This window comes from Mustela nigripes, chromosome 12 (assembly GCF_022355385.1).
Source record: "Mustela nigripes isolate SB6536 chromosome 12, MUSNIG.SB6536, whole genome shotgun sequence".
NCBI lineage: Eukaryota > Metazoa > Chordata > Mammalia > Carnivora > Mustelidae > Mustela > Mustela nigripes.
Genome location: NC_081568.1, coordinates 33,534,082 through 33,548,239, shown reverse-complemented (window position 1 = coordinate 33,548,239; position 14,158 = coordinate 33,534,082). Strand labels below are relative to the sequence as shown.

Here is a 14,158-nt window from a genome sequence, read left to right as displayed (position 1 = left end):
GAGAGAATGTCAAGCAGTTTTCATGCTCAGCACATGGCCCAATGCAGGGCTCAATCTCATGACCCTGAAATCATGACTTGAGTTGAAACCTATAGTCATATGCTTAACTGAGCCTCCCAGGCACCCCAAATTGAAAGTAACTTTTAAAGATTATTCAAAACCCAAGATCTTCCTGATTGTGTGATATATTTTAAGAAAAACCATTAAGTATATTGTTAGTAAATACTAGACAGCTTTTATAGAAACACACTAAGAAAATATTTTCTTAAGAAATAGCTATGGAAGAAAATCTCACATACCCTTCTGTAGATACTCTGTGGCAAAACAGTAGAATCTGGATATGATTTTGATTTAGTTTGAACTCTTGCTAGTTTGGCATCAAACTGAATCAAGTTTAAAAAGAAAGTTATTGAGAAAATTCTAGCTAAACAACTAAAACAATTATTTCTGTAAATATAAGCATAATTCATTATATTTTTAACATAATCTGTGATTTAAGTATATTCTCTGTATAACACAAGATAGAGAAGTCTTCCCTTAAAGGAACAATTTTTAAGAAAGAGTAAAGAACACCCAAACAAGATTAACCTTGCTGCCTGTTAAATTACCTGGAGAACTTTTTAAAAGTACCAAATGCCTGGGCAGTGCCTTGGAGATTTGGGGATAGAGTCAGCATAATCTTTTTGTTAAGACATTAGGAAGGAATCTAGATAACCAGGATTAGGAATCTAGTTAACATAAAGATGGGTAAAAATATTTTCATGTTACCATGAATGTCCTTTAGTAAAGAAAAAATAGTGTAGTCAACAGTCATGGGGTAAAAACTCATATTACCCAACAGTCATGGGGTAAAAACTCATATTACCCTTCTGTAAAATCACTGAGGCTGAGTAGTAGAATTTGGATATAATTTTAGTTTGAACTCTTATTGGTTTGACATTAAACTGAATCAGGTTTAATAAAAATTCTCATAAGTCGTTCTTACAGGTCTTTTTTTTTTTTGCAAAATCCCCCCCCCGCCTTTTTTTTTTTTTTTTTTTTACTTAATTTGTCAGAGAGAGAGAGAGAGCATGTGAGAGCCCAAGCAGAGGGAATGGCAGGCAGAGGGAGAAGCAGGCTCCCTACTGAGAAGGGAGCCTGATACAGGACTTGATCCCAGGACCTGGGATCATGACCTGAGCTGAAGGCAGATTCTTAACCAACTGAGCCACCTATATATTCCACGAAGCCTTCCCTTATAATTCTTCCCTTCATGCTGAGTTTAGTGTAACCTCTTTGTGGTTGAAAGACAAACTCAGTGAGATTGTATTCTGGTTTAGGGAGCTAAATGGATAGCTATGATAAAGATGAATAACAAAAAGTTCTGTGTATCAGTGTAAACAACAGACTTGGGCTTAGACCAGTGACAGGGCACAGATGGCAAACAGAACGCATTTTCAGGAAATGGATTAGAAGTTGATGGTAAATCTTGAAACATGGCCTACTGTATCTCAGTTGGCTATAGCCCTTCCCCTCTGTGGGTTGTGGGCCCACTTGACCAGAGAAAGTGGCAGCAGCAAAATGCTTGTCAAGTCAACATCAGTCCCCTTTGCACAAGGAGTATACAGATTTCACCGCTGTATCTTACCAAGCACCCAGAGATACCAAGTTTTCATGAACATGAATAGTAAGCTAACTAAGCTGGTGAATTCTGACAGCAAAAGGTAAAGTGGGAGTCCGGCTGGGGAAAAACAATGGAAGAATGATAGACATGGAGATTGGTAGAATCTAGAAAAAAATTTTAAAGAATAAATACATTCTCAAAACATCCATGTCTTAGAGATTCTGACATCTGGTTAAACAACCTCCTGAAAGGGCTTTAGTTAGACCTTGGAACTGGAACTGTAGCCTTTGAGATGCCTTATTTGAAGTCCCTTGAACATTAAAAAAAAAAAAAATCTGGTTTGTCTACCTGCATGGTAAGTATTTTCCACAAGTTTATTAGAGAGCAACTTGGCTCTTCTTGCTCTTCTTCTTTTTTTTAAGATTTTATTTATTTATGTGACAGAGACAGAGTGAGAGAGGGAACACAAGGAGGGGGAGTGGGAGAGGGAGAAGCAGGGGGAGTGGGAGAGGGAGAAGCAGGCTTCCTTTTGAGCAGGGAGCCCGACGTGGGGTTCAATCCCTGGAATCAAGACCTGAGCTGAAGGCAGACACCTAGACTGAGCAACCGAGGTGCCCCAACTTATCTCTTTTTAACAAAGCTGAAGGAATTTCTAAGTGGTTTACAAGCGTTCCACAGTTTCTGCTGAAGAGAGAAAAATGTTAAGGATTAGAAACATTCGCTCCACCGCTGGAATGAATGGTGGTCCTCTGATGCTTGCCTAGACTCAGCTACACAGTGTGGGAAATGCTGAGGTGCAGGTCTCCTGTCCCAGAGGAAACAGTAGTCTCTGTGGACCTTTTCAATGACTGAAGTGTCCCACCTTCAGGCCAAGTGCTGAAAGGCAAGGTAGCTAGCTGTGTCCGATGTTTGAGAGCTGCATGTGATGAAGAGTGAGCCTGTGTGTGTGTGGGTGTGTGTGTCAGTTTTATCTTCTCCTGAAATTTATCTCACTGTGATGGAAAAAAAAGTCTTATTTAGACTAAGGGATGCATCTTCAAATTTAGCAAACTCGTGCATACTTACCTCTAACTGTAATTTGATAATTTCACTTTGTTTCTCCGTTTCTTGAGTTCTCAACTTTGCATTTAACTCTGAAATTTCTACCTCCTTTTTCTCTATCAGTTCTTTATGCTTTTTTTCATTTGACTCAACTGAACAAAAGTAAATAAAATTAATTCATTTTAACATTTCAAAAATCTTATAAATTTATAGTTAGCATTTTAAACAATCTATAAGAAAGTAGATTTTATTAATAAAAACATGTTTTAGAAAGAATTTATACACAGGTAAGCTTCTATATATTTTTGGTAAGCCCCTGAAAACTGCTTGAAATGCAAAGATTACCTGGGAAGTGCTTTTGAACAAATAAACTGATTTGTATTCTTAAACATCAATTACATGCATTATATCTATATAGACATATATGTCTACATATATACAATATACATAAATATTTTATATATAATAAGGAATAGGAGACTTAGTAGTTAAAGAGGGACACAAAGCCTGGCTTCCTAGATATAGAGGGCTCCAAATTACCAGATGGTTTCAGAGCTACATCAACCCCCCGCTAACCTCTATTCCACATGACTGGGTGTCTGTCATATTCACAGCACATCTCTATGCTTCATCAAATTTCCTCTTCTCTCAACTTTCCTATTCCTATTGTTGATACCATGTCATTCAGGATGCGAGCCTCAAGGAAATTTCCAACTTTAGGGAGAAAAGAGTCAATTCATCCATAGGCCCCACCAATAAGGGCTCTCCACCCAGGACTGTTCCACTACATAGTTAGTTTCAAGCCTTGTTTTTCTTCACTTGGACTCTGTGTCCAGGCGCTCAATCACAAGTCCCTACACCCTATATACTGTTGCCAGGTTAGTCTTCCTAAAGCATACCTCTAAGTATGGCCATCACCTTCACAAAACCTTTAATCACTTCCATTTTTTCTCCTATAATTCAAACAGCCAAAGAATCCAGCCCTAGTCAGTTTTTGGCTTTTTACCTGCTAACCCTTCTATGGGGCATGAAGAAAAGGTAGGAGATGGATTATTATTCCACAGAATGTCCTATGTCTCCCCCTCTATATGTATTGGCTTTTATTTTTTTCTCTGCTGAGAGCTTTTTTTAAAAAAGATTATTTATTTATTTATTTGACAGACAGAGATCACAAGCAAGCAGAGAGTGAGGCAGAGAGAGAGGGGGAAAGCAGGCCCCCCCACCCTGCTGAGCAGAGAGCCCGATGCAGGGATCGATCCCAGGACCCTGAGATCATGACCTGAGCTAAATGCAGAGGCTGAACGCACTTAACCACCCAGGCTCCCCTCTGCTGGGAGATTCTTTCCCCCCCATCTTCCCCAATGCTTCGGAGCCATATTCAGTCTTTGGGATCAGGGTCTAGTACTTAAGAGTTGAAAAACAGAGTTAGCAAGTTTGATAAAGTTCAATTTAGAATTTTTTCCTTAAAAAAATTTTTTTTCCCCTTCATTGTCTGTGCATTTTAATTCTTTCCAAGAAGTTGTGGATAACTCAAGTTCACAAAAGTTATCTTCTATGCTTTCTTCTAACACTTTGTAGATGTAGGTTTATGTTCTGACTTATGCATTTCCAGTAAACTTTTTCATATATTGTACATAAGTATGAGCCCATACTAAGAAAAGTTTTTATTACTTTCGTGAAACCAATTAATGCTCCATGTAAGTTCATGAGAGCTGCTTTAGTGAGGGAAGAAAACTTCATTACTGAAATAATATTCCATATGCAGACTAAATATCAAAGCTATTAATTACACATTTTGCTATAATCTTATAAGCACATTAGCTGTTTCATATTAAGTAATGGCAAGTGCAAAAAATATAAATCCAGTTTGGAAATGTTGCAATTTATATATCATAAATATATAGAAAGGTACAAAACTTAAAATGCATCAAGGCAATGTTCATTCAAGAATACTGGCAATTACCGAAAAATGTTTTACATGCGCTTCTTTCTTTTTCTTTTTTAATTTTTTTACAAGCATTTAAATTATTTTGTGATGTCTTAGAATTCAGCAAGTTAAAAATAACTTACTTTTTTCCTGCATATCCTGATGAAGTTTCCTTATTTCTATCTTATATCCCTCCTCTTTGATTTTCATTTCACTCATAAGTTTGGCAATATTATTCTTATATTCCTAAAGATTTAAATATATATATTCATTCTTCAATTAAATATATGTACACAACCTTCCATTAATTAGAAAGGTAAAATTCTAAAAATTCATGTTAATTTTTAATATGTAATCATATCTCAAGGGAAAAAGGTATTGCTTATGTCCCAAATGCATAGCTTTGAGAAGGATCAATTTCTGGTCCAAGGAGATAGAAACCTTCTAGAGACAACGTCTTCTTATCTTTGCTTCCTGAATACTCATCACCAGTGTTTAACATATCATAGATGCTCAAAATATTTTGCTAATTGTTAATGAATAAATGCCATGATAACATTAAAATATGTCCATTAAAGCTATACTTTAGAGACAATATTTGGTTCTATTCGATAGCTGGCAAGCTTAATGTAATGTAAGAATCCTTTGAATGTGGTCTATTTCTGAAAATTATATACACATCCTTAATTCCCAGAAGAAGGTTAGGTACTACCCACCTTAAGGGTTAGTTTTATGAGGAGGAGACTAGAGAACGATGAATTTGGGACTGGAGAAGTTCTCACCAGGTGCCCGAGACTGGTTTCCTCGGTTGCTAAAGCATGGAAGTGATTATTGTGCTAAGGTGCTGAGGGGCAGTCAGAGATGTGTTGGAGAGAAAGTCACCCAAGATAAAATTTACAATTTTTCCAGAGGGACATTTCTACATAAAGAAACCACTCTTGGGCCCAAGATGTAGGCAGGAAAAGGGAAAGCAGCAAGAATAAAAGTGAAATAGATGCTGAGAAAGGTACGTCAATGAAGGCACAAGGTTCAAGAAAAGCTTCTTCTCAACTAAACATCTTAACAGAAGGGACTTAGTTTTACTCATCACTGTAACTCCAACTCCCAGTGTATATCTCTGGGTAATATTTGTTGAATGAATAAGAGTGTCAACAAGAATTACTTAAGTCAAAATTTCCTAGTCTAGACCCAGGAAGTGGGCTTTTGATGATCCATTAACTTTCTGAAATTGTATGAAAGTTAGACACAGGTATGTATGCATGCGTACCATTGAGCATTTTTCTCCCTATGTTCACAGCTTTCAACAGATATTCAGCGGTACTGAGGTTAGATGTCCGTAATTAAACATGGAGGTACGTATGCCAAGATTATAGAAGTTCAAGGGGAGATAATGTTTGTGCTACTGCTTGTGCTACTTAACCTGCCTGGCAACTTATAGGACTAGCCAACCTATCTAACCATTGACAGTGATTAAAGCTTGGCAGGTGAATATAGGGGTGACTCTCATAAAACTGCCACCTTTCACATGCATGCATCTAGATTTCTAGATGGGCAACCAGAGTTGGCCTTCATAAACTACTCCTGACTCAGCACTTGCTGTTCTGAGGAACCACAAGAGACAAGTCTATGTATGTTTCCATTCCCCATTGATTTTGCCATGGGAAGATGCTAACACTGAAGTGGAAAGCGTCCGTTAATCTGGAAAGAGAATTTTCACTTCAGCCTCCAGGCAAAAAGGCTAGTTTAATAGGTGGGTTTCGGCCTGGTTATACCTCACTAGGTTCTTCTCCCCAGCTTTAACCTGCGTCAGCTCTGAGGAATCTAATTCTTTTCTCTTTCTAAGGGGACCAAGTCCCAAGAAGTTATTCTTGGTTGCCTTTTCATTCACCTTCTGGGAACTTCAAATTACAAGGGGAAACCCCCATGTTGTGTTTTTGTTTTTATAAAATCTAAGGATCCTCTGTATGCAAATTACAAAACCTCTTCCAGTCTCATAAATAAGGTCATTCGGTACCGCCTGAGTATTTTTCTAGAGAGTGGTTCTCCATATGTTTTGGATGTGCCTGGATATTTTGTGCTAGAGACTTCTCATTGGACTGAGGTCATCCTTAGTTTGCTTTGAACAGCTGCTAATTAAGAACTTCTGAATCTTGGATTATGGTATTTTCTCTTTAATTTTATTTTCTCTTTAATTTCCACCCCTTTGAAAACTCCTAAAGTATCCTAGGCAAAGCAATATTCTGTGGTTTGACATTTTAGAAGAGAAAGAAGGCAGTGATTTCTCCCCCTTCTCTCTGCCCCAATTATACCCTAACTTTTATATATATAGTTGAGCTTTAGAAGCAAATATGGAAAGAATAGGAAAGAGGAAAAGAAAGGGATAAAGGAAAAGAAAAATAAAGGGTGGGATATATTCCAGAGATATTTAAATTATCTCAAGTGAGGGACCAGATTGAATTTGGAAATGATCCTTCAAGTTGAAGTTCTAAGCTTGATAAAGATCCAGTTTGAGTTTTGGAAACCTTAGGTCTGCCAGAGTTTGACATATTGGCTCTTGGGAGATAAGACAAAAACGATAATAAGCCTCCGAAAGGGTAGTGGGAACTGACATTTACGGAGCACTTTTTATGTTCTAGGTACTGTGTTATCTGTTTTATAGGAACAGCATATGGGAAAAAAAGAAAAAGTAGCAGAGGGTATGGTAGCCTTTGGGAGAGAAATAATTGGTGATCCAAATAAAATCCTCCTTTCATTTGGATGATGCAATAAAAGTACAACAGATTACTCAAACCAAAAAGATTAAAGATTCATTTATTTTATAATAAAAATATTTTAAAGTGTTATTAGAGTACACTCTAGGGGTGTCTTTCTGGCTCAGTCAGTGCAGTGTGTGACCCTTGATCTTAGGGTTGTGGGTTTGAGCCCGTGTTGGGTGTAGAGATCACTTAAAAATAAAACCTTTGAAAAAATAGAGTATACTCTAGAGTAAAAATTCTGTTAACATAATTAAAAATATGTAAATATGTAACACAACAGTTACATTGCTTTTGGTGGAAATAAAAAATGCAAGTGATATATTAGTGTATTATAGTCTCAAAGAGACTTGAGTCCTTCAAATTATTTAAAGATTTGTATATGTTAAAAACTCTGGCACACATATACACATATTTATTTCCTTTCCAAATTTTGACTGTCCTCATTAATGAGAACCCCCCTTTTTCTCTTATTCAAGAAGACAAATGCTGTACAGCAATTTGACTGAATATAAAAGTATATAAACTTACCTGTTCATGAGATTTAAAATTTTCTTTCATAAAATCAGCACTTCTTTTTAGTTGTTCATTTTCACCTGTGTAAAAATCACCAGATGGCATCCTAGTACATAGTACTTTTTAACTAATATGGGAAAACATTTAACATTTCAAGTTCCCATTCATGTATGCATACAGTGCATTCATCTAGCCTCTACTATACGGGGGGGGGGGGTCTGTGCATAGCACTGGGAATGTTAAAACAAACAAAATTATAGCTCTTCAAAGAAGAGCGTAATTGTAAAACAGATGTGGAAGTAGTTACAAAATGCTATGATAATTGCTCTGTAATGGCAGTGTGTCTGAAATACCATGAGAGCCCGTGGAAGAAAAGTATCAATCAGCTGGAGGTCAGGAAAGGATTTACAGAACAGGAACCACTGGCAATGAGACTTAAGTGAGAAGGGTTACTCTATGCTGAAGGGAGGCATTTCACATGCAGAAAACTGCAGAGACCTTGGATTTGAGTGAGTATAGCATGTTTGGGAAAATTACAATTCAAGTAGAGTACTGTTGGAGTGTAGACTGTGGGGAGGACGTACTAATTAGGGTGAAGCCATATCCTAACAGAAGGTGGACATATTCTGTATGAATGACTTTAAATTTTATTTTATAGGTTATAGGATTTTTAACAGTAAAGTGAAATGATTAGTTATAGGTTAAAAAAATTATCTGGCAGTGTAAAGGATGAATGGGAGAGTTTTGACCCTAGAGAAATGGGTATTAGTAAAAATAGATCAAGTAAGAAATAACAAGATCCTAAATTAGGTCAGTGGCAGTAGGACACAAAAGGAAAATGAAGATGATTTAGATAGTAAGGTGGTAAGATTACGAGAGACTTAGTGACTGCCTGAATAGCAGAGGCAAAAAAAAAAAGGGGGGGTACTTTGCTTTGTAGGTTGGGTAATTTGTTTAGGTAACTGAAAAATGTTCATCAGTTTGGGAAAAATTAAAGGAGGAAGACTTTTTAGGAGTGAAATGATGAGTGCAGATCTTTACCACGTTGAATCTGATTGCTTGGGATATTCAGGGAATATTTCTGGTAGGTTGAGAAATATTCAGAAGTGGCCAAAGCAAAGTATCCTGTAAAGGAGACTGAAAAGCATCCAGAGATGCAGGAGAGTGATGATAAAAAAAAGAAAGGTTAGAGGGGTCATAATCAATGGCAATAAATGCAATAAAAAGATCAAATGAAAGCACTTAGAATCTGAAAACTTTGGGAAATGCCCAACTGTTGTCAGTTGAAGACCACGTACAGATGAAAACTACATGAAGATGAGGAAATGGATAGTGAGTACAGACCATTCTTTTGAGGTTTGATTGTAAAGGAAAGAGTGAGGGCAATAGGAAGAAATAAATCCAACGACAGGGAAACATTGTTTTCTTGTTTGTTTAAGAGATGGGAGAAAGCTGAGTTGTTTAAATGCTGAGGGGGATGGACAGCAGAAAGAGAAATGAAAAACAGAGAAGAGGGGACAATTGAAGATACAATACCCCAGAAGAGAGACCAGAGTTAAACCCAAGTGGAAGAGTTAACTTTGGATGGGAAGAAGGATTTTCTTTCTTTCTTTCCTTCTTTCTTTCTTTCTTTGTTTTTTTAAGTGAAGAAGGAAGATAGTAAGGATATGTCCAGGTATGTATATATTTGGGAAGGGTGTGGCGGGAAGAAGAGGTAGTAGATGATAAGAATGAGGTAGTTTACAGGGTACTTGAGGGGCTCAGTCATTAAGCAGCTGCCTTTAGCTCAGGTCATGATCTTGGAATCCCTAGATGGCTCAGGAATCATCTGGGCTCCCTGCTCAGTACGGAGTCTGCTTCTCCTGCTGTTCCTCCGCCAGTTCGTGTTCTCTCTCTCTCTCAAATAAATAAAAATCTATAAAAAAGGATGAGGTAGTTTATGTCTGACGGCTTTCATTTTTTTTTTTTCTGTGAAATAGAAAGTAAAATAAGTTGAAAGAGAAACAGATTTAAAGTTGGGGGTTTGAAGAGTGAAAAGTCTGAAAAGCCAGGTAAATGAAGGGTATAATTGAAACTGAGATTTATAATTAATATGGGTCTGTAATGTATGATTGGATTGATCCATATTTGAGGATTAGTCTAATTGGTATTACAGAATGGGTAAGGGAAATAAAACCACTCCCAAAAGAGATGATAAGTGATATTCTAAGCTAGATATCTATGCTAAAAAGGAAGGGGAGTTTTATCCTACAGCAACATTATTGAGAATATAGTTATATTTACTTAATGTCTATTCATGTAAAACTTAAATTAAAAAATGAAATGTATTAAAATATGGTTTTGCATCTTTAATTTGCCCTATTGTTTCCAACCTACCATAGTGGACATCTTTTTATATATAACCAAAAGCCCTCTCATGACACAGGATGATGAAGGAGCAGAGCCTGACAGTTTCCTATACTCATTCTTGTTAACTTCTAGGTGTTTTAAGGAAAAGCAGATATACTTAGACCAGGAAAAATCCCATTCTGATATAGTGTGTGTGAGTAAGTGTTCAAAACAGAGCCAGGATCTGCACCTAAGCCAGACATAAATGGTGCTAAAAGCTAAAATTAGGCCAGGAGTAGGCATGGCACCAAGACTAATTCAAAACCATTGTGAAACAGAGACCAGAGCTTGAGTTCAGTAATTAACTAGGACCAATGACAAGTCTGAATCAGACACTAGACCTGGGTAACAATAATTCCAGTTCTGTATTATTTAGAATCAGTTTGTTGATACCCACAAATAACTTGCCAGAATTTTGATTGGGATCAAACTGAATTTATAGATCAAGTTGGGAAAAACTGACATCTTGACAATATTGAGTCTTCCTATCCGTGAACATGGACTATTTCTCCATTTACTTAGTTCCTTTTTATTTACTTCAGAGTTTTATAGTTTTCCTTATATAGATCTTGTGCATATTTTGTTATATGTATACCTAAATATTTCATTTTGGGGCTGTCAATGTGAATAGTATTGTGGTTTTAATTTCAAATTCACTTATTCACTGCTGGTATATAAGAAAGCAATTGACTTTTATATATGAACCTTGTATATTGCAACCTTGCCATAACTGGTTATTAGTTCCAGGTTTTTCTTTCTTTTTTCATATCTTTTGGATTTTCTACTGTAATCTATGAACAAAGACCATTTTATTTCTTCCTTCCCAATCTGTATACCTTTATTTCCTTTTCTTGTCTTATTGCATTAACTAGAATTTCTAGTTTAATGTTTAAGGAGTGGTGAGATAGGCTCTTTGCCTTATTCCTGATCTTAGTAGGAAGCCTCAAATTTCTCAGCACTAAGTATGGTGTTAGCTGTAGACTTCTATAGATGTTTTAATCAAGTTGAGTACATTCCCTCTATTCCTAGTTTACAGAGTTTATTTATTTATTTTTAAAGCATGAATGGGTGTTGGATTTTGTCAAATAGTTTTTCTTTCTTTTTTTTTTTTTTTTTAAGATTTTATTTATTTGACAGACAGAGATCACAAGCAGGCAGAGAGGCAGGCAGAGAGAGAGGAGGACGCAGGTTCCCTGCTGAGCAGAGAGCCCGATGCAGGGCTCGATCCCAGGACCCCAGGATCATGACCTGAGCCAAAGGCAGAGGCTTTAACCCACTGAGCCACCCAGGTGCCCCTCAAATAGTTTTTCTGCATCTATTAATATGATCGTATTTTCAGTCTGTTGGTGTTCTGGATTAAATTAATGGATTTTTTTATGTTAAACCAGTCTTGCATACTTGAGATGAATTCTACTTTGTTGTAGTAATAAGCCTACTGAACCATTCTTCATTTCTGTTATAGTGTTTCTAGTCTCTAGCATTCCTTTTTGTTTCTTTCTTAGGATTTCCATCTCTCTTACTGGTACTGCCAGTATTTTCTTGCATGCTACTTGGTCCATTACAATCCTCAGCATATTAATTATAGTTGTTTTAAAATTCTAGTTTGTTTATTTATTCTTTTATTATTATGTTCAGTTAGCCAGCATATAGTACATTACTATATGTAGTTTTTTTAAAATTTATTTTTTATTTATTTTCAGTATAACAGTATTCATTACTTTTGCACCACACCCAGTGCTCCATGCAATCCGTGCCCTCTATAATACCCACCACCTGGTACTCTGAGCTCCCACCCCCCATATGTAGTTTTTGATGTAGTGTTCAACTGTTCATTAGTTGCATCATCCCACTCCAATTGGACCATCAAACCATGGGGACACAGTAGTCTTGTAACGTGATAGTGGTGAAATGCGTCTTGTTAGTAGAATGTATGTATTTTAGAATTAGGAAAACTGGAGATTTTAGAGGATTTTGATCTCTATAACAAAGGAGTTTTACTTTCTGTTATTCAGTTTTATATGATTTTCAAGTTTAAGGTTTTTAAAATTTGTTTCTGTTTTGTTTTGTTTTGTCACAATAATTAAGGGCTGGATGCTGCCTAAAAAACGTTGTGCTAACTAGGCAACTAATACCTATGTATCTATTGGAAATGTTGAATTATCTATTACTGAAAGATGAAAGAAAAGGGTATTTGATGTTTTCTAATTTATAAAGGTATACTTGCTTCTCTTAGTAAGTGAAGTATCTGTAAAGGGAAGCTAATCATCTCTACACACCTTCCCTGACCATTTACTTCACTGAAGTTATCAATATTAGCAGCCTTATCTGTATTTTTTCAAAACTTTTCTCTTAGCTAATGTAATTATTTATAAACATACCATACATTTGTACTGGTTTTGTTTTTTACCAATATAAAATTGTATTATATATATTACTTTGCAAAAAAATATTTCCTAAAAATGGACATTCCTTCAAGTCTGCAATTTTTTCTATGCATATATCTACATACATTTTTATGATTTTATATAAATAGGATCTATCATATATGCTGAGTTTCTTTTAGGACACTCTTCCCTTCTCTTTCTTTCATTTTCTTTCTGCCTTCTTCTTCTCTCTTTTTTTCCTCCTTCTTTCTCCCACTTCCACAGCCCTGGTGTAATTGTGTTTCCTTATCAGTTTTTCCCCTTGCACTTAACCTCTGGATCATACATATGCATACATATACACATTTCCATATATATTTTTAAAGATTTTATTTGATAGAGATGCAGTGAGAGAGGGAAAACAAGCAGGGAGAATGGGAGAAGGAGAAGCAGGCTTCCCGCCAAGCAGGCAGCCTTATGGGGGGCTTGATCCCAGGACTCTGGGATTACCACCGGTGCTAAAGGCAGATGCTTAATGACTGGGCCACCCACGCATCCCAATTTCCATAGTTTTATTCATATATTTTACCCATTTAAAAATTCTATTTATCCCTGCTAGTCAATTTGTAGAACATGTTGTATATTGTAGATATAAATTACATAGGACAACAAAAGGAAAAATAAATAAGATGAAAACAGAGAAGGAGGCAAACCATAAGAGACTCTCAACTGAAGGAAACTGAGGGTTGCTGGAGGGGAGGTGATTGGGGGATGGGGTAACTGGGTGATGGGCATTAAGGAGGGTACAGGATGTGATGAGTATTAAGTTGGTTATATGCAACCAATGAATCACTAAATTCTACTCCTGAAACTAATAATACAGTTTATGTTATCTAAATTGAATCTAAATTGGTTATATGCAACCAATGAATCACTAAATTCTACCCCTGAAACTAATAATACAGTTTATGTTATCTAAATTGAATTTAAATAAAAAAAATTTTAAAACTGCATTGGTATTTGAAAACATACTGTTTTTTTAATACTTTTCTTTTTAAAGATTTTATTTATTTATTGAGAGAGAGAGACAGTGAAAGAGAGCATAAGTGAGGAGAAGGTCAGAGAGAGAAGAAAACTCCCCATGGAGCTGAAGCCCGATGCAGGACTCGATCTTGGGACTCCGGGATCATGACTTGAGCTGAAGGCAGTCGTTCAACCAACTGAGCCACCCAGGCATCCCAGAAAACATACTGTTTTTCAAATACCAATGCAGTTTTTAAAATTTTTTATTTGAAAACATATTGTTTTTAATATTTGGAAACATTTTTATTTGAAACCTATTGTTTTTCAAATAAATTACTTTCTTTTTACTTTTCTGTGACAAAATAACATGTAAAGTTTTCTTCTTATTATTATTTTATTGTATAAAATAATCCCCAAGCTCATTTGACAGAAGAAACAAATAAGAAAACTGAAAAATAAGAAGAATGTGGAAGAGAGGGAGTTTTGTTACCAGGTAACGACATGCTCTGAAACTGCTGTAATGAAATCAATATGGTATTGGCAT

At 36.1% G+C, this 14,158-nt stretch overlaps 1 protein-coding gene across 2 annotated transcripts in view; it reads right to left on the bottom strand.

Annotated features, from left to right (window-relative positions):
* The window catches only part of CCDC152 (coiled-coil domain containing 152), a 31,368-nt gene that overhangs the window by 1,665 nt on the left and 15,545 nt on the right, over positions 1-14,158 (bottom strand). For both annotated transcript variants that reach the window (XM_059417070.1, XM_059417071.1), the window contains exons 5-8: positions 7,856-7,920; positions 4,715-4,817; positions 2,669-2,796; positions 300-383 (exon numbers count right to left, since the gene is read on the bottom strand). In XM_059417070.1, coding sequence (XP_059273053.1) covers positions 300-383; positions 2,669-2,796; positions 4,715-4,817; positions 7,856-7,920 — 380 coding nt within the window. The remainder of the gene's footprint in view (positions 1-299; positions 384-2,668; positions 2,797-4,714; positions 4,818-7,855; positions 7,921-14,158) is intronic.